The sequence below is a fragment of the Neophocaena asiaeorientalis genome, unplaced genomic scaffold, assembly GCF_003031525.2.
Source record: "Neophocaena asiaeorientalis asiaeorientalis breed wild unplaced genomic scaffold, Neophocaena_asiaeorientalis_V1.1 scaffold476, whole genome shotgun sequence".
NCBI lineage: Eukaryota > Metazoa > Chordata > Mammalia > Artiodactyla > Phocoenidae > Neophocaena > Neophocaena asiaeorientalis.
Window position 1 is genome coordinate 2,041,491 of NW_020172178.1, and position 21,683 is coordinate 2,063,173.

The 21,683-nt window shown below is 53.6% G+C and overlaps 1 protein-coding gene across 5 annotated transcripts in view; it reads right to left on the reverse strand.

Annotated features, from left to right (window-relative positions):
* The window catches only part of SYNE3 (spectrin repeat containing nuclear envelope family member 3), a 95,215-nt gene that overhangs the window by 36,144 nt on the left and 37,388 nt on the right, over window positions 1-21,683 (reverse strand). For all 5 annotated transcript variants that reach the window (XM_024758629.1, XM_024758638.1, XM_024758656.1 and 2 more), the window contains exons 2-5: window positions 19,463-19,620; window positions 11,332-11,504; window positions 9,734-10,043; window positions 1,271-1,432 (exon numbers count right to left, since the gene is read on the reverse strand). In XM_024758629.1, the coding sequence (XP_024614397.1) occupies window positions 1,271-1,432; window positions 9,734-10,043; window positions 11,332-11,504; window positions 19,463-19,606 (789 nt within the window). In that variant the 5' untranslated portion in view covers window positions 19,607-19,620. The remainder of the gene's footprint in view (window positions 1-1,270; window positions 1,433-9,733; window positions 10,044-11,331; window positions 11,505-19,462; window positions 19,621-21,683) is intronic.

Genomic DNA, 21,683 nt, shown 5'->3' on the forward strand with positions numbered 1-21,683 from the left:
GCTTCCCTGGTGGCGCAGTGGTTGAGAGTCCGCCCGCCGATGCAGGGGACGCGGGTTCGTGCCCCGGTCCGCGAGGATCCCATGTGCCGCGGAGCGGCTGGGCCCGCGAGCCATGGCTGCTGAGCCTGCGCGTCCGGAGCCTGTGCTCCACAACGGGAGAGGCCACAACAGTGTATATCACTTTGCTCTTACAAAAGACCTACATTAGTACCTATTTTCGCTACCTGAAAGAAATCCAAAGAGGATTTTAGCTTTTGCGAGAAAAGGTAATTACTTCTCCGCTTGTTTTCTGTTTGTTTGTTTTTCTTTTTAATTTTGTGGCCGTGCTGCGCGGCATGTGGGATCTTAGTTCCCCAACCAGGGATCGATCCCGCCCCCACTGCAGCAGCAGCACAGAACCTTGACCACTGGGCCGCCAGGGAAGCCCCACTTCTCTGCTACACACCGTTTCGGCTCATGAGCAGTTCCATAGGGACACTACTTTCAGATAGTGGGGAAACTGCACAAGTCATAGAAGATTTTTGTGGTCACTGTTCATTGGTTTTTTCAAAAGAGAGTCAATTTAAATACAAATATTAAATAAATGGTATAGGTGCTGTAGAGCTGTGTCAAAAATTATAAAGTGGTCCTTGAATTATTGAAGATAATCTACCCACTCACTTTACAGAGGGAGTTGGAAGCTCGTTCAGGATCACAGCAAGTCAGGAAGCCCAGAGTGGACCCAGCTCCTCCTGCAGGTTAGATGCTTACGCCAGGGTTCCTTACCTTCACATACTGACATGTGAGGTCAGATAACGCTTTGTTGTCGGGGGCTGTCCTGTGCACTGTAGGATGTTTAGCAGCATCTCTGGCCTCCATCCACTAGATGCCAGGAGCACCTCCACTCCCAGCTGTGACAACCAAAAATGTCTCCAGACATGGACAATGTCCCCCATTTGAGCCCAGCTGGTCTAGACCATGCTGCTGCGGCCTTGGGTTTCCAAATGCCCTGCTGGCTCAGAGATTTCCATAAAGCAGCCGAGGCCCCAAGCATGGGATCTACACCACATCCCATGCTTCTCCTCTTGTGGGGTCTGTGTACAGGGATGTTTGTATCTCCTGGGACCTCCCAGCCCCATCCTATTAAATAAACTCTAACAGAGACCCGCCAGCCATGAGCGCTCCCTCCCCACTCTGGCTCCCAGCCCCATCCTATTAAATAAACTCTAACAGAGACCCGCCAGCCATAAGCGCCCCCTCCCCTCTGGTAGACTTGCCGGGGGTTGGTTACCTGCAGCGCCGAGAGACGGTCCTTGGTGCTCAGCCGGCACTTGCGCCCCATGCAGCCGTGCACCCGCTCCACCACCGCCTTCAGCCACAGCTGGAACTCGTCCACGCTCAGCTGGAAATGTTCATGCTCCTGGGTCACCTGCTCCAGCAGGTCCACTCTGTTCTGTGGGAGGGGAGGAGAGTCACCGGCCGTAGAGGTCCCCAGCCCAGGCTGCCCCTCGCCTGGCCTCCTAGGCCTGAATCTGTGTGTGTGTGTGTGTGTGTGTGTGTGTGTGTAGGGAGTGTGGGACGCAACTGACCCTCAGCCCTTTCGCTGGACACAAAGATCCTGGACATTCTTCTCTACCTCATCAGCGATCAGTCAAGAAATTCTTGGCTTTGGAGACCAAAACATACCAGCACTGGGCTTGTCAACCACACAGTGGGCTTTTTTTCCTGCCACGTCCTAGGAATGGCACTCAAGATGGGGCCGTGGTAACAACTACATAACACTACCATTTGAGCACTTACCAAGGTGCCGGCGCTGCCCTAAGAACTTTGTGTACAAGATCATCTCACTGAATGCTCCTGACTGCCCCCATAAGGTGGTACCATTATTATCCCAGTCTGATAGATGGGGAAACCAAGGCACAGAAAGTGAAATGACTTGCCCAAGGTCACCTGGCTAGGAAAGCACCAAGATTCCAACCTGGGAGGCAAGGCTGGGCCAACGCATCTCTGTTCCATTGCGATTATGTCCACGGGGTACGAGAGTAAACAGCAGGCTGCCCCCCATTTCCCCGAGTGTGGTGATTTGCCTGCATGTGTTGGAATTGCCTCTATTTTCAGACAATCCCACTGAAGCTCTAACCACATGGGGCAAGATGGTGTCCTAAGGGTGGGTGACATTTGGGGAGATAACAGTGTCCTGCTATAAGACCTACTGTGTGCCTAGAGATTCTGATTTTCAAAACACACCCCTGATTACAGCACCGTCTCTTTAAACCCCTCCACTGCTCCCCACTGCCCCCAGGCCCAGGTCCAAGCATTGTAGCCTGGTGGTCAAGGGCAGGACCCCACGGTGCGGCTCTGCAGACCAGCGGTCAAGACCCTGGGCTTGGGAGCCCACTGCCTGGGGCTTGACCCTGGCCCCCCTCGAGCTTGTAATTAACCCCTCCGTATGGTGTGGTTGATAACAGTAACTGCCTCATCAGGGTGGTGTGGCATTAAATGAGTCAGGGCTCGCACAACCCCAGAACAGCACTGGCAGCTAGTAAGAGCTTGAGAACTCTGAGCCATTGTTTATAGTCACCTGTGTCCCTCTGCTCTTGTCACACCCAACCGAGTGAGGGGTGCCCACGTGGCAATGCTAATCTCCAGGCCCCACCTGCTCTGAGGCTTTGCCCACTGCCCCAGGCTGTGGCTCTGCCCCAGCCTTGTCTACCGAATTGTCATCTGGTGGGGACCAAGCGCTCCCTAAGGACACGGGGGTTGATTTCATCTCCCTGGTCCCGTTCAGGGCAGGCTCTGAGACTAAGTGCTTCCTGAGTGGTCAGATGTAACTAAGTGTAGGGTGTGTGCCGGTGGAGGGATCTCTCCAAGGAGAGCCAAAAAAAAGGAACCAGGGGACCTTCATTTAATAAGCACCTACTATGTACCTGGAAATAGACCAGCATTATCGTATTTAATATCTTCACAAGGATCCCCAAACTGTCCCATTATGCAAGTAACCAAATGGGTGTTGGGAGGTAACATAACTCTTGCAGACAAGATTTAAACGCCAAGTTCAGACTCCAAAATCACTGCTCAGGCCCAGGGGGTGGCAGAATCTCTCTTTCTCGCAGATGGTAGATATTCCGGGCTTTGCCTGCCATGTGGTTTCCGCTGCAACTTCTCAACCACTTGTGTGCTACTTACATTGTAGCACACAAGTTGCAGCCGCAGGCAAACACATAAAGAATGGTTGTATTCCAATCAAATGAATCGTGGACACTGAAATTTGAACTTCCTATCATTTTCACATGTCATGAAATATTCTGCTTTTAATTTTCCCCCAAGCATTGAAAAATATAAAAACTATTTTTGGTTTACAGGTCATAAAAAAGTCAGGAATTGGGCTGGATTGAACAGTGGTGTGGGCAGTGGTTCGCTGACCTCAGCTCTCAGCCATGGAGCCAGGCCATGTTCAGGAGGGTCCTGACCTTCTACGAGGCTAAGCCAACCATTCTCAACTGGGAAGGGCAGACGGACACGTGGATTTGAAAAACCTCCCTGGCTATTTGTATGTGCCGTCCCCTCCCGTGGAGAAGCCCCTCACCAAACCTAGAAACACTAATTCGTTTAAACCTTTGCAACACCCATGGCAAGTAGGGGAAAATATCCCCATTTCAGAGATGGGGAAACCAAGGCACAAGATCAAGTCCTTCAGTGAAGCGCTGAGAATCCTCTCACGTACGGGAGTGAGGCTCAGCGCTTGACAGATGGGAAACACGGGGCTGCTTGAATCCAGGAAGTGGACCAAGGCCCAGTGACCACCTCCTTCACGTTTCCCCTGCTGCTCCCCGTCCCCGCAGGGTTATTTGCATCCACCAGAATCCTCCCCGAGCTTCCTCCATCCTCGAGAAGATTCATTTACGAAACAAAGTGGGTCAAGAATACTAAGCAGAGAATAGGGGCTGGGCCCCTGGTCGACACTGATGGTGATAAAGGTTGTGCAGCAAACTCTCCAATAAAAGTGCCGGCTGGCGGCTCTGTGTGTGTGAAGAATGAGGTGCTGGCACTGGGGGAGATCCAGAGTAAATAAAAGCCTCTGTGATGGTGAGCAGGTGCGCTAGCAGAGGAACGCGGCCGAGCAGGGCAGGCATCCAGCCGCGCTCTGTGCCAGGCATAACGAGATCACAGAACACAATTCAGCCACGGCCGGGCAGGGCACGTCAGTCGGAGGAAGGTGGGTGACAAATGGGAGAGGGTTCCACCTCCTCTCGTTACACCAAACAATCAAACCATCTGTGTGGGCAGAGTTGTCAGGAATGTCAAAACCCAACCAATTAACAAGGGCGGGAGTGGATTTGTGCCTCTGCAAAGGGCTGCAGGAAGGGCTCTGATTCCTGGCCGAGATGCCAAACAAACACAGCCACGGAGGGAAGCAGGGAGGAGGAGGGTGCTACTATCTGCCTGGCCCTTCAGAAAATAGAATCATTGGATTAAAAGCCATCAGGCAAAGTAAACAAGCAGGCCCCGCCTATGGGCAACCAGCCTGCTTTGTCTATTCTCGACTTTCCGTTGCTTTCTGCTGGCTGTGTCATTGCTCATTCCCGGGCTTGGCCACTTTTCCTGATCAAGAATCTCCCTTCAGGGGGTGGTCACGAAGGATACAGTCCAGAGGTGGCCCCCGCTGTGCTTCTGTGGTCCTGTCCCTATCAACACCAGAGGCCTTGCTAATTAACATATTGGAAGTCGAAACTGGATTTTTAGAGGCAAAAGTAGTGGCTTGTTAACCAGCACAAGAAATAATGAAATGGGCTCTCCTCGGTGAAAGTTGAGATATTAATACATACAGTATCTCCTATGGCCTGAGATGCATCCTCCCCAAATTCACACGATGAAGCCCTAGCCCTCAATGTGATGGTGTTTGGGGGCAGGGCCTTTGGGAGGTGATCAGGGTTATATGAGGTCATGAGGGTGGGGCCCTCACGAATGGATGAGCGCCCCTATAAGAACAGACACCAGAGAGCTTGCTGACCCTCCCTCTCCAGCGTGTGAAGACACAGCAAGAAGGCCACCATCTTCAAGCCAAGAAGAGGCCCCTCACCAGGAACCAAATCTGCTGACACCTAGAGTTCAAACTTCCCAGCCTCCAGAACTGTGAGAAACAAATTCCTGTTTTTTAAGCCACCAAGTCTATGGTATTCTGTTCTGTCCACCCGAGCAGACTAAGACAATATCCCAGGGACCCTTCCCACCCTGAGAATAGGCCTGGACCTCTAGGGATCCCTGCATGGCTCTCCTACTCTCACTGGGGTGGGAGGATTTCAGTTGCCTGCCTCAGGGTGGCTTTCTCGTCTGACTTTAGTGCAAGGTGAGACCTCCATCAAATGTACAGAGCGGGGGACCAGGAGGCATCCGGGCTACCAAGAATCTCTGAGGGCTACTGGACATGCAGTGTCCCTCACCCTGCTTAGGGTGGAGCCAGAGTGTCTTCCTTTCGTCTGGGGCTGGAAGGCCCAGTATGGGGTATGCCCCGGGAGGCTGACGTTGGGGAAGCTATATCCTATTTTACTGAAGAGGACCCTTGCTAAGGGTGATATAAAAGTTCGCCCCTCTCAGTAGCTTCTGTCTTCTGAAGGTCATGGCATCATCTGGAAGCTATGACTGTTCTCACCAACAAAATGTACATTCACATGACAGTTTGAGTATAACTTCAGAGGCTCTGTAGGGGCCTGCCCTGGCCTCTCCCTCATACCGCCTTTCAATCTTCTACTGCCGGCTCTGGGAGAGACAAGAAACAGCTCCCCATTCACCACCCCTACCCCCAACCCCATCCCGAGAGCTAACCGGGCTCCCTGTGAGTTAGAACACAGCTCCCAAACCTCTGGCAGCCAGGAGCAGAAAAGCAAGGGTCTGTGAGCTTCAGCCAACAGCTCAAAAGGCCAAACTGAACTGCCTTCTCTCATAGGGTCCAGTCACCCTGCACACCCCCCAGTTTCCACACTGAGGTCAAAATTCACCAGCCCGTCTGGCAACTCGGAAGGCTTCTGCCAGGGCGGCAGCTTCCCCCCACCCCTCCATCACAGGCAGAGCCCCCAGGCTCCTGCCCCCAGGATGCTGCCAGCTGGGCTCCGCCTCAGGAAAACCCTTGGAAACAACCTGCTCCCTCATCCAGGGGCTCGAAACCTCCCATGTACCACTGTGTCCACTTTCTGAGCTGGACCCACAGGAGCTCTGGCGGCCCCTGATCTCCCCTGATGGACACAGGTGCAGCAACTCACCCAGGACCCGGGGCAACCACCAAAGGAGGACCCCACACAGGGAGTCGCCTAGGACTTCCGGTTCTTTCTGATGGGCCAGGGGTATCTGACCCTTAGATTATTATTATTTTTATTAAAGTATAGTTGATTTACAATGCTGTGTTAATTTCTTCTGTATACAGCAGAGTGATTCAGTTATATAGATACATACATTCTTTTTCGTATTCCTTTCCATTGTGGTTTATCACAGGATACTGAATATAGTCCTCTGTGCTATACTGTAGGACCTTGTTGTTTATCTGTAGATTATTTTTTAAGTCAAAATTTTAAAAAAGGGCCCAGTCACACCTTCTCTACTTACCACATAAGAAGGTTGGGAGGCTCAAATGAGGTCAAAGACATGAAGGGACTAGGAAAAGATAGCATTCGCCCATAAGAGTTGTGATTTCTATGAATTTTTGGATCCAGTGAGGGGAGGGTTCCCCGGAGGGACGATGAGAATCTCTGAGGTGATCGTTTCTTAGAATTGGTGCTCACCGGTGCCCCAGGCATGCCCCTTCCACACACACGCGTGTACACACACACACACACACACACAAAACCACTTTCCATTTCCTGCACGAGTGTTTCTTGTAAAGTCACAGCAGCAAGGAGGCTATGGGCCAGGCACCTCCCCTGCCTGAGCCCGTGGGGCAGACCTGGAGAGAGAATTGCTGTTAAGCAGGCTCTAGACGCTTGGATGCCGTGAGGGAGGGCCAGCTGGCTACAGCTCTGAGAGCCAAGCTCCACCCCGCCTGCCTATCCTCCGAGCCTCCCTGCTGCAGGGGCAGGGTTCTCATTCATTCAATGAAGGGCTCTGAGCACCTGATACGTGGCAGACACCCTTGTTGTGGCTATTTCTTCTCACTGCTACCGAGAGCACAAGTCATCCTTTATTCTGGGAAAATGCCTGCCAATTTCAAAGAGCTCACATGCAAACTCATTCAGTCCTACACCCTGGCTCCAGGTAGGGTGAGTACCCCGAGGCCACACAGCTGGGACGCAGCAGAGCCTGGCTGGAACCCAGGTCCCTTTCCAAGCATTCTGGGGCCAGCGTCCTATTCCTACTCAAAGTTTCTCAGATCTCTGCTTATTACAGAACCATTTCCCATAACTTGAAGGACCCAGGAGACTTCCACCTCCAGCAACATGGGAGAGCTGAATACCCTTCCACCGTAGCCAGCCAGAAATGCTGGATAAAATGTGACAAGCATCATTTAAATGCAGAACCACGCACACACCGCACACACCAAGGTAAGAGATATCCCGTGGACCAGATGCAAAGATGCTATGGAAACCGGGATGCTAAACCCACACGTGTGCTTGACGTCTTCTTGGGTTTAATGCTCAGGTTGGAGGAGGAGGTAAGACTCTGGGCCCGGGGGGGAAGAGACCACGGCAAAAAGGCAGAATACTCAGGGGACTCCCCCTCTGTCAAAGGGTGAACTAGAGAAAAAACCTTCCCACCAGTGCAATACAAGACAGAAGCATATGTATTTCAGTCTGGGCTCTGGTTGAAAAGACAAATGAAAAGATAGTCACCTTCCAGGGTATGGAGCCCGGAGCCTCTTGCATCATTTGAACTTAGGGTTCAAATGCAGAGAACCCACTTGATTTAGGAACCCGCAAAACATTTCAGTGACACTCAATAGGAACCCTGAAGGTAAGTTCCCATGGTAGCCTGGCTGAAGAAAACACAAGCTCTCTGAGGGCCAGGCCCAACCACGGGCTTCTGCAGATAAGACCCCAAATAGGATAAGCTCACAGCTCAGAATTACGAAGTCTCCAAGGAAATGATCCACCATGTCAGGAGACCCAACAGACGGCAGCATCAAGCCAGGAACTTCAGCTACTTGAGCAGCCTGACGATTATAAAATGTGTACGATTAAAATGACTACAGATAGAATCCGTACCTGAGAGGAGTGCCAAGTTTAAGAGAAAAAGGACAATGAAAACAAGAGGGGCTTCCCTGGTGGCGCAGTGGTTAAGAATCCGCCTGCCAACGCAGGGGACACGGGTTCGAGCCCTGGTACGGGAAGATCCCACGTGCCGCAGAGCAACTAAGCCTGTGCACCGCAACTACTGAGCCTGCGCTCTAGAGCCCGTGAGCCACGGCTACTGAGCCCGCATGCTGCAACTAGTGAAGCCCGCGCGTCTAGAGCCCATGCTCCGCAACAAGAGAAGCCACCGCGATGAGAAGCCCACACACCGTAACGAAGAGTAGCCCTCGCTCACCGCAACTAGAGAAAGCCTGCGTGTAGCAACGAAGACCCAATGCACTAAAAAATAAATAAATAAAATAAGTAAATTAAAAAAAAAAAGAAGAAGAAAGAAAGAAAAAAAATGAATGATGGATATAATACAAAACCAAATAGAATTTCTTGAAACAAAATTGAACTTAATAACTCAATGGACTGTTTAAACCAAGGCAAGAATGAGGTGAGAGACGGGGACAAAGAATGGGCAGAGGAATTGGGGGAAGGACAAAAGAGAGCAGAGGAGGAAAGGAAAGGAGAAGGACTAAAGGGCAGGAGGAGGGAGGGAAGGAAGGGAGGAGGGAGGGAGAGGGGAGGGGAGCTGGGTGGAAGTGAACCTCAAAGTCCATCAGTCAGTCAGTCAACATACACTTACTAAGTACCCACATGTGTATTAAGCATGAACAACGCTGGCCACACAGACAGTAGATAATTTGTCAATGGGTGGATAGATGGTGGAGGGCTGGGTGAATGGGTAGGTGGAAGATTGACAGGTAGGTAGTTATATAATGCTTGGGTGAGTGGATAAGGGATGGGTGACAAGTAGTGAGTAGGTAAGTGGGTGAACGGGTAAACGGTGGGTAGTAGATAGTGGAGAGATGGATGAGTACATGGGTATGTGAAGAGTACACAGGTGAGTTGATGAGTAGGTCAATGAATAGATGGGTGGGTGATTAAGTGGCTGGAGAGAGGAATAGGAGATCTAGTTAGGTTAGTGGAGAGGTAGATGGGTGAGTGAGTAAATAGATGGACAGGAGGGTGGGGAGATGGATGGGTGGATGGGTAGGTAAGTGGATGGAGGGGTGAGTGGGTAGATAGTAAATAAGAGATTTGGTGGTTAGTTTAGAGGGGAAATAGATGGGTGAGTGGGTAGACAAATGGATAGGAGGGTGGGGAGATGGATGGATGGATGGGTAGGTAAGTGGATGGAGGGGTGAGTGGGTAGATAGTAAATAAGGGATTTCGTGGTGGATGGAGTGGTGAGTGGGTAGATAGTAAATAAGGGATTTAGTAGTTAGTTTAGAGGGGAGATAGATGGGTGAGTGGGTAGATAGTTGGATAGGAGGGTGGGGAGATGGGTGGATGGTGGTGGGTGAGTGGTGTCGGGTGGGTGGATAGTAGATGGTGGGTAGATGGATGGATGGATAGATGGTGAGGGAGCAAACGAGTGGCTGGACGGGTAGATGGGAGCAGGTGACGGATGGAGGGGTGAAGACACCCACCTGGGCTTTGGTCTTCACCGCGTCGTACTCGGCTTTCATCTTCTTCTGCGCGTCTTCGTCCACGCTGGGGTCTCCGATCCTGTTGAACAGGGAGGCCGCCTCCTCCAGCAGCCGGTCCAGGAGCATGGCCTGATTGTCCACGTTCTGAAGCAGCACCTGGGCGTGGCTCAGCTGCCAGCGCTTCTCCTTCAGGCCCAGCTGCAGCTCCACAGGGGGCTCGAGCACCACCGTCATCTTCTGGAACCAGCGGTAGAACTCATCCCGGGCCAGCAGGTACTCGCTCCAGTGCAGCCACACCCACTCAATACGGCTGTAGGCAGAGGCCACGGCCATGAGCATCCCCCCACCAGGCTCATGGGCGGGGAGGCCGTGCCGCTGCCCCCTCCCCGGTACTGGGGGGCTGCGGGAGGGGGCACAAGGACACCCTCTCGGGCCTCACCCCGGTCCTGATAGACAAGACCCTCCCATCTGGGAAACAAGCTCCACGGGGCTAATGATCAGGGTGTCTCAGATTCCAGACCTGCTCTGAGAGCCCCCAGCCTGCTGATGCCCTTAGCCACCAAGACCCCAAATTCTAGCCCCAAATTCCTATTAGTGGTACACGACGATGCCCCCAGTTGTTTCTCTCTGGTGTTGGGACTCCACACACGTCACCTGGCTCTTACCACGTGGGTGCCCACTAGCAGTCACGAGAAGGCTGCCACGGGGAGTGTGTCTCTTCATTTGCAGAGTACAATAGGATCTGTGGGCTTGTCACCGCTCAGCGGGGACAGAGGGCTGGGGCCCGTGCATGGGTTCCAGGCGTGCCATGAACTCGCTGCATTACCCTGCCTCTGCACCCGCCTCAGTTTCCCCGTCTGTAACGTGGAGATGGCCCTATCGGTCCAGCCAACATCAAGCTACTTCCTTTGGAATTCCAAGTGAAAGAGTTTGAAAAGCAGAAAACACTGTGTAAAGTCCCCCCGGTCCACTCAACATTCTGGTTTCATAAAGACGGAGAAGATAATGGCAGTTCCTGCCCACTGAGGACCTCCTGTGTGCCAAGCGCTGTGCCTGGCTCTCGACATTTGCTATCCCCCGCCATCCTCCTGAAAACCTTCAGGAAACACTTGACTATACCCATTGTCCAGACGAGGCGCCTGAGGCTCAGAGGTCGAGTAACTTTCCCAAGGCCACACAGCAAGTAACCAGCAGAGCCAAGAGGCCATCCCAGGTCAGGCAAAGCCCCCACCCCTGACCTGGCTCCCTGGTACAAGCAGAGAATCTGGGCTAAAGCGCTAGCAAGGCAACAGGCCTTCTTACCCACCGGGGCCATTTGGCCTTTCTGCTGGAGGATGCACACGCCACAAGTCTACCAAGAATTAGTTGTTGGCAAAACACGATGGGCTCCCACCGTCTATTATCCTCATTAAGCTTGATTATAATTAGAAAGAGGCAGGCAGGGTTGACTGACATCCCAAGAGAGCAATCCTGTTCCCACTAATCCCAGGACCGAAGAAACGTCCCTTGGGCAGCGGCCCCAGGCCAGCGTGGTGGTGGGCACGGAGGGTCGGCAGCAGCTGCAGACAGAGGCCCGGAAAGGTACCCAGCCACCCTACCTGTGACAGTGGGTCATGTAGGTGACCGTCTCCTCCCACTGCGCTTTGACGTCCCTCAGCCGGGCCAGGATCTCGGGCTTCTGGTCCTCACGGCAGCATGCCAGGAGGGCTTCGGCCGCCCGCAGCACCATGTCCACCTTCACGCGGCCCTCTGGCTCTAGCTGGCATATTTTCTGTTGTGGACACAAAGCCAGTTCCCAGGAGTTAGACAACACGCCAACAGGCAGAGCCTTGGGAAGACAGTGGCAAGACATGGAAAGAGGCAGGACTTTGAGACCAGAGGAGCTGGGGTTCGAATCGCAGCCCCTGCCCCTTCTTCTGTGACCTTGGGCAGGCTGCTAAGGGCTCTGGGGTGGGAGCGAGCGGCGATGGAGATTAAGAACCGCCCAGAGCTGTCTGATGATAGGAGTGCCCTCCCTTCCCCGATGGGCCTGTTTCCCGCTGCGTGAACCCAGAAAAGTTTCATTACTTCCCTGGCCTTGGTTTTCTTGTCTGTAAAGTGGGTGTATAGTAGTACTCAGCTCTCAGATTTTTTTTTTTTTCCAGAATTAACTGAGAAAATGCATGTAAAGTGCATGTCCCAGCGTGTGGCGCCATGAGAATCTGCCTCTCAGGCCCACTGCAGGGAGTGGGCTTGGCCCAGGTCCCCCGCCGAGGCTCGGAATTACCTCTGAGTTTGCAGTTGGCACCAAGGCCTCGCTCCCTCAGCTGTTGCCACCAGTGACCAAACAGGAACATGAAGGCAGGCCCGTTACTACAGGACACTGGGCTCCTCTGATGGGTGACTAACTCGGGATGCCCCACGGCCTTGCCAAATTCCCTGAGAACCACCCAGCAGTCCAAGATTCTCCCTGCTCTCCCAGACTCAGGGTCGGACCTGCATTGGACGGACCGTGTCCCTCCCAGCCACCCCGGGTTCCCGTCCCATTTTCTCTCACAGATGGTTCCCTATTGAACGTCTTGCATATCTAACCTCACCTTGGCCTTGGCTTCTTGGAGGACCAAGGCTGATACACAACGCCTGGCAAATAGTAGGTTATCTGGTAACATTAGCCGTTGTCATTATTCACTGTTATTATTCTAGCTCTTTGGCAACTAAAGCTTGGTCTCTGCAGTCAAAATAAGATTAGACTCCAATTCCAGGGCTAGTCTCCACTACCTGTGTGACCTTTGTCATGGTACTTAAACTCTCCAGGCCTATGAAATGGGGGAAGATAATGGTTAACGCCACCCAAGGTTATAGTGACATTGCGAGATACACTAGCACATGGTCTGGCCCACACTGCATCTCCCATCACTCCAAAATTGTTCACCGTTACCGCTATCTTTTGCTTACCTTCTGACTACATTTACTGACAGCATAGCGTTTGCCTAAAGCTCCAGCTGTTCCCCAGCCTGTCTCCCTAAGGCTGGCAGTCAGTTTTCTTAGACTGATGTCCCAGTGGGCTGGCCGTCTGAGCCTTCGCTGTGGGTGGGGTCGGGGAGGGGCTCCTGCCGTGTCCAGGGCTGCCCCACTGACAGCTCTGTGGTCCCAGGCAGGTCACTCAGTCACTCAGAGATGGTGATAACAATCTCTGCTTTGTCTACCTCATAGGGTTATAATATTACTTTTCAAAAACACTATTAATTAGAACATGGATATGTTAGCGTACTTTATAAACCACTGAGCGGTTCCGCAGACCCTCCCCCAACACGTGCAAACGGGCAATGGTCCCAGTCCTTTTTTGTTACCTCGTATGACAGTAGTTAACGATGATGATGACATCGATGATAGTATAGAGCAGCGGTCCCCAACCTTTTGGGCACCAGGGACCGGTTTCGTGGAAGACAGTTTTTCCACGGGTGGTGGCAGGGTGGGAGGTGCTTCAGGTCGTCATGTGGGCAATGGGGAGAAGCAGATGAAGCTTCGCTCGTTTGCCTGCTATGCAGCCAGTTTCCTAACAGGCCACAGACGGGTACCGGTCCCCAGTCCAGGGCTTGGGGACCCCTGGTATAGAGGGACTTCCCTGCCTACGCGTGTTATCAAAGAGTGAGGTTAAAGAACCTTCCTACAAGGGCCGTCTCTGCGGTCTGAGTGGGGTGTAGAGCAGGTAGCGTGAAGAGCAGGGAGGTTCCCCCAGAGGAAAAGAGCTTTGGTTTGGGGCTCAGGGCTGGGCCCGGCAGCAGGGTTCGCCGGACCCTAGCAGGTAACAGGGACAGCAGGCGCCCAGCAGGGACCCCAAGTCCCGCTCAGCAGTGGGCAGCAAAGTGGCGGACAAAGGCACCACAGTGACGAGTGTGGACCAAAGACCCAGGGCCACCATGGAATGTTCTGGGCTGAGTAAGATGACCCACCCCCTAAACAGAACATTTCACACCTCTCAGAAGAAGGGGTCCCCCAGCGTGGCTGAGGATGAATTTCTTGCCATCCAGTGAGATTTAATTTGATTAGATATAATAATAATAGGGCTTCCCTGGTGGCGCAGTGGTTGAGAGTCCGCCTGCCGATGCAGGGGACACGGGTTAGTGCCCCAGTCCGGGAGGATCCCACGTGCCGCGCAGCAGCTGGGCCCGTGAGCCATGGCCGCTGAGCCTGCGCGTCCGGAGCCTGTGCTCCGCAACGGGAGAGGCCACGACAGTGAGAGGCCTGCGTACCGCAAAAAAAAAAAAAAAAAAATAATTCAGGATCTGATGTCTCTGACACCCAGAGTTGTGGCGTAGACCCCATGCCCAATCCCCAAGCTGGCAAGATGGGCACCAGGGTGATTCCAGTTTTACCAGTGGGGGCACCGGGGACCCACAGAAACCTTAGCTTTGCAGAACAATTCTCTGCCAGCAGTTAGCGAGGCCTCCTCTACAGGGGCTGCCCAATTTAACCTCAGTCGGAATCCAGCTCCGTGAAGGAAGGGAGACAGCAGCTTGGGGAAGAAACGAAATTCAGTCTCTCTCTGCCACACTCACAAGGAACCAGCCAAGCCTGGAAAGTCCCTGTAAGGACAAGGGCCCCTTCCCAAAGTCCAGGGTCCTGACGGTGTGACCTCCTCTAGGCCTCTGCACCTTTGCCCTCCTGATTCCTGGCCAGGGAAGCACAGGCTGGACCAGGGGAACATGGGAGATGGGGGGACCCACCGCTCTTTGCAGGGGAGTGAGCCTGTTGCTTCACTGCAAAGAGAGAAGAGCTGGCCAGTCCCAAAGGCCGGCAGAACATGAGCCCCACCTGGCCTGAAGCAGAAACCCCTGCCCCCAAACCAAAACATTGACCAGAGGCATGTCTGCTGTGGGACCAGAGGCATGTCTGCTGTGGGACCAGAGGCTAGAGCTGAGCTGGCAAAGCCAACCTTCGAGAAGCAGATTCCACCCTCCTTCTCTGCCCTGATGATTCCGCTCTTCGGCTCGTGCGTGGTTCTTCTACAGCCCCACCCCAGCAAGGACACAGTCTAGGAGTGCTTGGCAAGGGACACGAGCCAGCTGGGAAGGGGGCCATTGATCTGTAGCCACAAAGCAATCCTGATTCGAGGGAGCCAGGGAGGGCAAAAGTCAGGCGGGGTTTGGGTGGAGGGAAAACCTCAGCAGGGAGGAGAAGCAGTTCAGGAAGGCTGGAGGAATGTGGTGAGTCAGGGCTTTCCCTCCACGCAGTCACGGCCAGATGGGCACTGTCCTGGGTAACATGCTGAGTGCTCTGCTGGGTACTAGAGTCCAGGAGGAAAACAAACATGGCCCGATGCTTGCAGGCTGTAAGGGGGTCTCCAGACAAGAGCACAGATGACTGTAAAAGAGCCGTGAGAGACCCCAAACTTGGAGCTCTGAGGAGGGATGTGGGCAAACCAAGGCCTCATGAGGAGGTGGCGGTGGCACCAGGCCTCAGTGCTGAGCAGACATTTGAGGCAGTAAAGCTAGGAAAACACGGCGTGTTCAGGGCATCCGGCTTTTGGAAGCCAAGTCCTAGGAAATGTGGCATGTCTCTGACCATAAAGAGGCTTGGAAACCAGTAAGAAAACAGCCTGGCCTAGACCCCAAGTGCAGGGCCGAGGAGGGCAAAGAGACAAGATGCTGCGACCTGGGAGACCAGCTGCTGCGGGCACCGGCGTGGGCTGGGAGAGTCCACAGGCTGGTGTCCCTGAATCGAAACCACGAGAAACAACCTTCTCCACTGGCTCTGCCAGCGTGCCCTACACTTTGCCAAGTGCACCAGTAAGGCATTGGCCTCAATCTTCCCACCCTCCTGCAAGGTGGCAACTAGCACTTTCCCCAGGAGTAAAGCTGAAGCTCAGAAGGCCCTGGAAATTCTCCCCAGGTGCCACAGCCGGAGTGAACCCAGGCCTGCAGGCCCCAGACCCCAGCTCTCCCCCTCCCCCAGGCTCCTCCCTCCCCTCCCCCTGGACCCCCATCCTGTAACTCCTCATTCAAACCTCAGCAGTGAAGTCACTTGTCCCCAGAGGCCTTCTCTCAGTGACCGGTCCCTGCCGGGGGTTCTTCCTACACTTTATAGCTGGGAAAATGAGGTGGCAGGAGGGCATGGGACCCGCTCCTGGCCACACAGCTACTAAGCTTCAGAGTTGGATCAGAACTCATATCCTGGTCACTCTAGCCAACAGGCGCTTGGGACATGCGTCACTGAGCTGGTGGAGGGATCGCATGGGAGACCCCAGCCCCAGGGCAGGTCCCACAGGCCAGCAGGTGGAGAAGGTTCTAGCTGCTTCCTTTCACCAGAGGACAAGGGTGAAATGTTTTCTTATTGCAAAACTGGTTTTGAAACGTCAAAGCACACAGAAAACAAGCGGGTCTGAGCCCCGTAGGAGAGCACGGTGGTGGGGCACCCAGGACACGGCTCCCTTGACCTAGGCTCCAGGCCAAATCCCTGAGGGCTCACCTGATGGAAGTGCTCCCTCGGCTTCCAGAACCCGGTCACCTTGGCCTTGCCAACAGCTCTTCCTAAGGGCCGCCCTTGCCTTCGCCTAACGAAGCCAGACCCACCACCAGGGGGTAATAAGCTGTCAGCAAATGGTGCAAGGTCCAAAGGGATTAGCGCGCTAAGACAGCAAGTGCTGTGCAGGGCTGCCAGGAGCTGGGGCTGGGGCTGGGGGAAGGGGTTAGGAAAGACACGTGGACGAGGGGACGTTTCATTTCACATGCACACCCAGACCCGAACGAAAGGGCGTTCCAACTAGAGGCAACAGCACACACAAAGGTTTGGTGATAGGAAATCTAGGAGGTTTTCTGCCAGCGGGAGAGGATGTGTGCCTGGGAGGTCGGCCGGAGGGGGAAGCTGAGGCTGCAGAAGAGGGTGTGGCAGATAGGTAGTGGAGGACGTTTGATGCCAGGTGAAGCTGGGTTTTCTCTCGCAGGCAGTGGGGAGCCATAGAAGGTTTTAGAGGAGGAGAATAACTTCACGAGACCTATCTTAGGGATGCACCTCGTACATACTTGTGCGACTGCAGGATTAAGTGTGTGCCTGTCCCCGTGATGCCGTGAACCCGAGCGTAGGGTGCGCCTCACCCCTTCCACCGTCCCAGGACCCCACACGGGGACAGTCAGCGATGCTCTGAACTCAGCCCTGGGTTCAAGCCCTAACAAGATCCATTCCTTCCATTCTGGCCCATCTCTGTGTCTAGGGATCCATTTCACTATTGAAAAGTGGGGACAATACACCACGATGAATGAATGTCAGCTCCCTTCTCTCAGTGACCAGGCAGAGTCATCTTTTGATAATGAATATTGGTGACAATAATAATGACGATGATGACAGAGGCCAAGACTGACAAGAGAAGGGGCTTTGGCTGTCAACTCCTCTCCTCACCAGGCTTGCCCCTGACCTTCCAAATCTCCAACCCTTCACCCGCTCTGTTACACAGGAGGGGTCCCTGTTCCAGGCTCTGGAACCGCTGACCCCTCCCCACCTCTCTGGCCCTGACCCCTGCTTCTCCCTGATGGTTGATGCTGTCCCAACACCAGCATCGGGGGTGTCCCACATGTGCCCCCAGCTGTGCCCACCTCCAGTGATTTTCCTATTATGTTTGCTCTGCCTGGAGTCCCTTCCCTCCCCTCCCCCTGGATCCTCGAGTCTGGCTAACTCCTCATTCAAGCCTCAGCAGTAAAGACCCTTGTCCCCAGAGGCCTCTCTTGACCCTCTAGACCCGGGGACGTGACCTCCTCGGGGCTCCCCGTGTACCCTGGGTTCTCCACTCACTTCACCGTCCAGTTGAGAAGCCTCTGACCGGGCCACTCAAGAGTGGTCACCCCTCCTTTCTGCCGTGATGGTCCCCTGGGCAGGGCTCTCATCAACTGCATCAAGTATCTGTTCATGGTTGCTACAAAAGGACAAGTGGTCCAGGGTGGTGTGTGCTAGGATGGTGTCACACCAAGAGGGAGGCCGAGCAGGGATGGGGTACCTTTCCCACTGGGACAAGCGGGAGTCTCTGTGCCTACCTGGGAGGAGTTCCCTGAGGGCAGGGACCAGGCACCATCACCTGGCATCCCAAGGGTTCGAGGCCTGGCACAGGGGAGGCTGACGGAAATCGTGACTCAAAGTGGAGGGTCTCAGATCCTCTGGGGTCCGACCAGTGAAGGACTGGGAAGGACTAATCTGAGGGCAACTGGGATGACAGGAAATGCCAGAAGACATTGGAGGGGACTGGGGGTGGGGGAGGGGGAATAGAGAGGGTGCCACTGTCACTGTCAACTCAGGTCATTTACATCCAGCCTCACAGGTAGTACAGGGCTTTCTCTATGTTAACATCCATCAGTAACAAACGCCTCCTCAAGGCAGCTTGTGACCCACCCTCTCAAAGTCAGCATCCTGACACAATGAGCTTCACCCGTTCCAGAAGGGAAGTGAAGACAGGTCCAGTGGGGTCACAGGGCCAGCAGGAAGCAGAGCTGGGATTTGAACCCAGGACTTCCAGACGCCAAAGCCTGTCCTCCCTCCAGTCCAGTGAGCTGTTCTACTAAACAGAATGCCTGAGAAACCACAGCACCCTGCACCCTGACGCTGGCAGGCACGATTTTATAGAAGTACACGATGCTGTAGGGAAGCAGAAAGCATATTTGAAAAGGAGTCAGAAGACCAGAATTCCAGGGTGGAGTGTCCTCCCCAGAGACCTTTTCAACTTGAACAAGTCACCAGACCGCTCCAAGACCCAGTTTCCCCACTTTTAAAATGCAAACCCAGGGTCCTTCTTCATACTGTGTGGTGACACTTAAGCCGTTGGCCCTGAAAAGGTGATATCGATTCTTAATTTTAACTGTCCGCTTCCAAAAAGAGCTTTAGATATTTTCAATAAAATGTGCAAAATCAATAAGACAGCTCAAAAAAAAAAAAAAGGAGAAAGAAAGAAAAGACAAGACACAGGGAAGTGGGTGTGGGGTCAGCTCTATTTCTAGCCTGTTGGGGGGTCAGTTTGCGCAGGAAGAGGTAAGCCTCCCCTTAAGTAAAGCAACCATTGTTAGGTGATAAATTAGAATTGTGGCATATCCCAATGGATATGACCTGAGAGACGTTAAGTCAACTGCTTTACTTACAGATGGGAAACTGAGGCCCAGAGAGGGACAGGGATGTGGCCGAGGTCACACAGCACTTTAGATCAGCGTGGAGACTACAACCCAGGTCTCTGACTCTTAGAGTTCTTCCCCCTGGCCCCTGGCCCAGAGCAGATGACCTCAGGTGGGGGGCACCACAGTGCTGGGCCAGGCACTGGGCATCGGCCCTTCCAGTCAGGGTAGCACTGAGCCTCTGCCTTGTGCCAGGTCAGGGTACAGCTGGACTCCAGACCTATAAGAGCCAAGGGAGGGGCCTCAGCTGCAGAGAAGCAGAGAAGGGGCAGGAAGCAGGGCCTGGGCCACCTGGGGGTGGAGACCATCCCGCTGCATGGTGCCCCCTTCCAGGATGGGAGAGTCAGACCCTTACAATGGAAGTGTGATCCTAGGACCCCCAGCAAAGGTGTCACCGAGAGCACGTCAGAGATATCACATCTCGGGTCCACCCCCAGCTCCTGGATCACAACCTGCACTTAAACCCCAGGAGGTTCAAAGACATCAGACTTTGAGAAACACCCGTCTAGTCCACTCTGCCATGCAACAATTGGGAAACCTGAGGCCTGAGAGGGAGGGACCGGGCCAAGGCCACAGGGTTATCAAGGCCATGGTCTCTGCATACCTCGGTCTCCCGCAGCCTGGCCTCCAGGGCTGCGCGGGGCCCCTGGGTGTTGTCATTGATCTGCAGCCGCTCCTGCACAGCCTTCATCCACTCCTGGGCGTCCCCCATGCTCCTGGCGAAGCCTTCCTGCGGCTGCTGGGTCATGGCACCTGCAGGGGCTGAAGACAGGACCACACGAGGTCAGGCACACAGGTGAGGAGGGCGAGGGGAAGGCGAGCTGTGTCGGGGAGCCTGACCCTGGGAATGGGGCTCGCCCTCCACCCCCAGCACCCTCCCGATGCTCCAGCTTCGGTGCCAACAGCCAGAGGAGATCGTGTTTGTCAGAGAGCCAAAGGACTGGAAATGGGCCGAGAAGGGAAACAGGTCTGGCCTCTCCGGGGGCTGGGCAGGGAGAGCGGGCCCGGGGTGCCCGGTTGGCAAAGACTCCCTTTGTCTCAGATTCCCTGCTCCCCTCTGACGCTAGCTTGGCACTCAGGGCCAACTCTCTCCTGTCTTTTTGGCTGGAAACCCCTCCAAAAGTGGATCCTAAAACACACACAGGCAGAGATGTCTGTGACAGACACTGAACCTTGATCTGAATGGATCAAAAAGCCTCAACCTAAGAAACACAGTTTTTGGGCATTGGCCAGGCTGACGCCAGCCCCTGAATCTCACCTGAAATTAATAGCTCAGGTTGGGGATGGCCCGGTGAGCCCCGTGTCTTGTGGCTACTTCTCCACCAAACCTGGGTCCCTGGCAGATGTTCCTAAGTGTTTCCACTGAGCTACGCACCACCTACCTCTTGGCAGCCACTGACAATCTACTGACCTAGCATCTGAACTGAGACCCACTGCCTTCGGGGATGCCCGCCTCCTGGCACGGGTCTCCCAGCTAAACCAACCGCTTTGCTATCCTGTCCCCTCCTCTCTTTCCCTTACCTTCTAGCTGCGGATACAAGGTCTCAGATTTTCTCATGTAACTTTCTTAAAATCCCATTAGGTCCAGGAAAAACTCTTCTGTATTTCAGTTCTAGTTCTAGTCTGCTTACGGCAACTATAACCGACTTTGGATTAAAGTTATTTATATCTGCATCTTAGGTGAAAGGATTGTGTCTAGTTTATCCTCCAATCTCCCACAATGCCTAGCACAGAGTAAACCCTCTGCTGATGCTGAAATAGCCCAGCGTTGGGATAAAGCGTCATGCACCCAAAACCAACCACAGAATTTGTTAAAAAGGCAAAACAAAACAAAACTAGGAACAACGCAAATGCCCAACAATAGGAAATTAGTTAAGGAAAGTATCACACACTTGCACTTCAGAATATCATGCAGCCGGGCTTCCCTGGTGGCGCAGTGGTTGAGAGTCCGCCTGCCGATACAGGGGATGTGGGTTCGTGCCCCGGTCCGGGAAGATCCCACATGCCGCGGAGCGGCTGGGCCCGTGAGCCATGGCCGCTGAGCCTGCGCGTCCGGAGCCTGTGCTCCGCAACGGGAGAGGCCGTGACAGTGAGAGGCCCGCGTACCGCAAAAAAAAAAAAAAAGAATATTATGCAGCCAATAAAAAGTAGGCTTGAAATGAATTTGTGATGGAGAATACTTAGGCTCTAATGATAATATCCAAAAATGCAACAAAATTTATACTTAGTAGCCCAGGCTCTACAGCTAATAAAAACAAAACAAAACAACCACAAAAAAAACATGCTCGTAGAAAAAGGCTGGGAAATCTCGCCATTACGATGCCCATGTAGGGACTTCTCTGGCGGTCCAGTGGTTAGGACTCGCACTTCCATCGCAGGGGGCATGGGTTTGATCCCTGGTCATGGAACTAAGATCCCGCAAGCCACGTGAAGTAGTCCAAACAAACAAACAAAAACCAATGCCCATGTGATGAATCGGAGAGAAGGGTGTGGGCAAGTGGCTGAAGAAGCATCCCACATGACCTCGGGCCTCGCTTTTCCTGGCACCGTGTCTTTGGAGGCCACGCGGTTAAGGACCATTGTCTGGTTGGTGGAATTACAGTTGGAAGTTTTTCTGTTTCCCTATTTTTCCTCTTAGGCACTTTGTGAATTTTCCAGAAAGGGCAATCGTTACTTTAAAATAAAAAAAATCCAAGTAACTTCTTAACATTGGCTGAATTGTCTGTTGGCCCTTTTTTCTCAATCATCAGTTGGTCGTACAACAGGCGTTGACTGGGAATGTGGGCATCCCGCCCTTCACCTCTACCCCTGCACTGGCAGCTCTG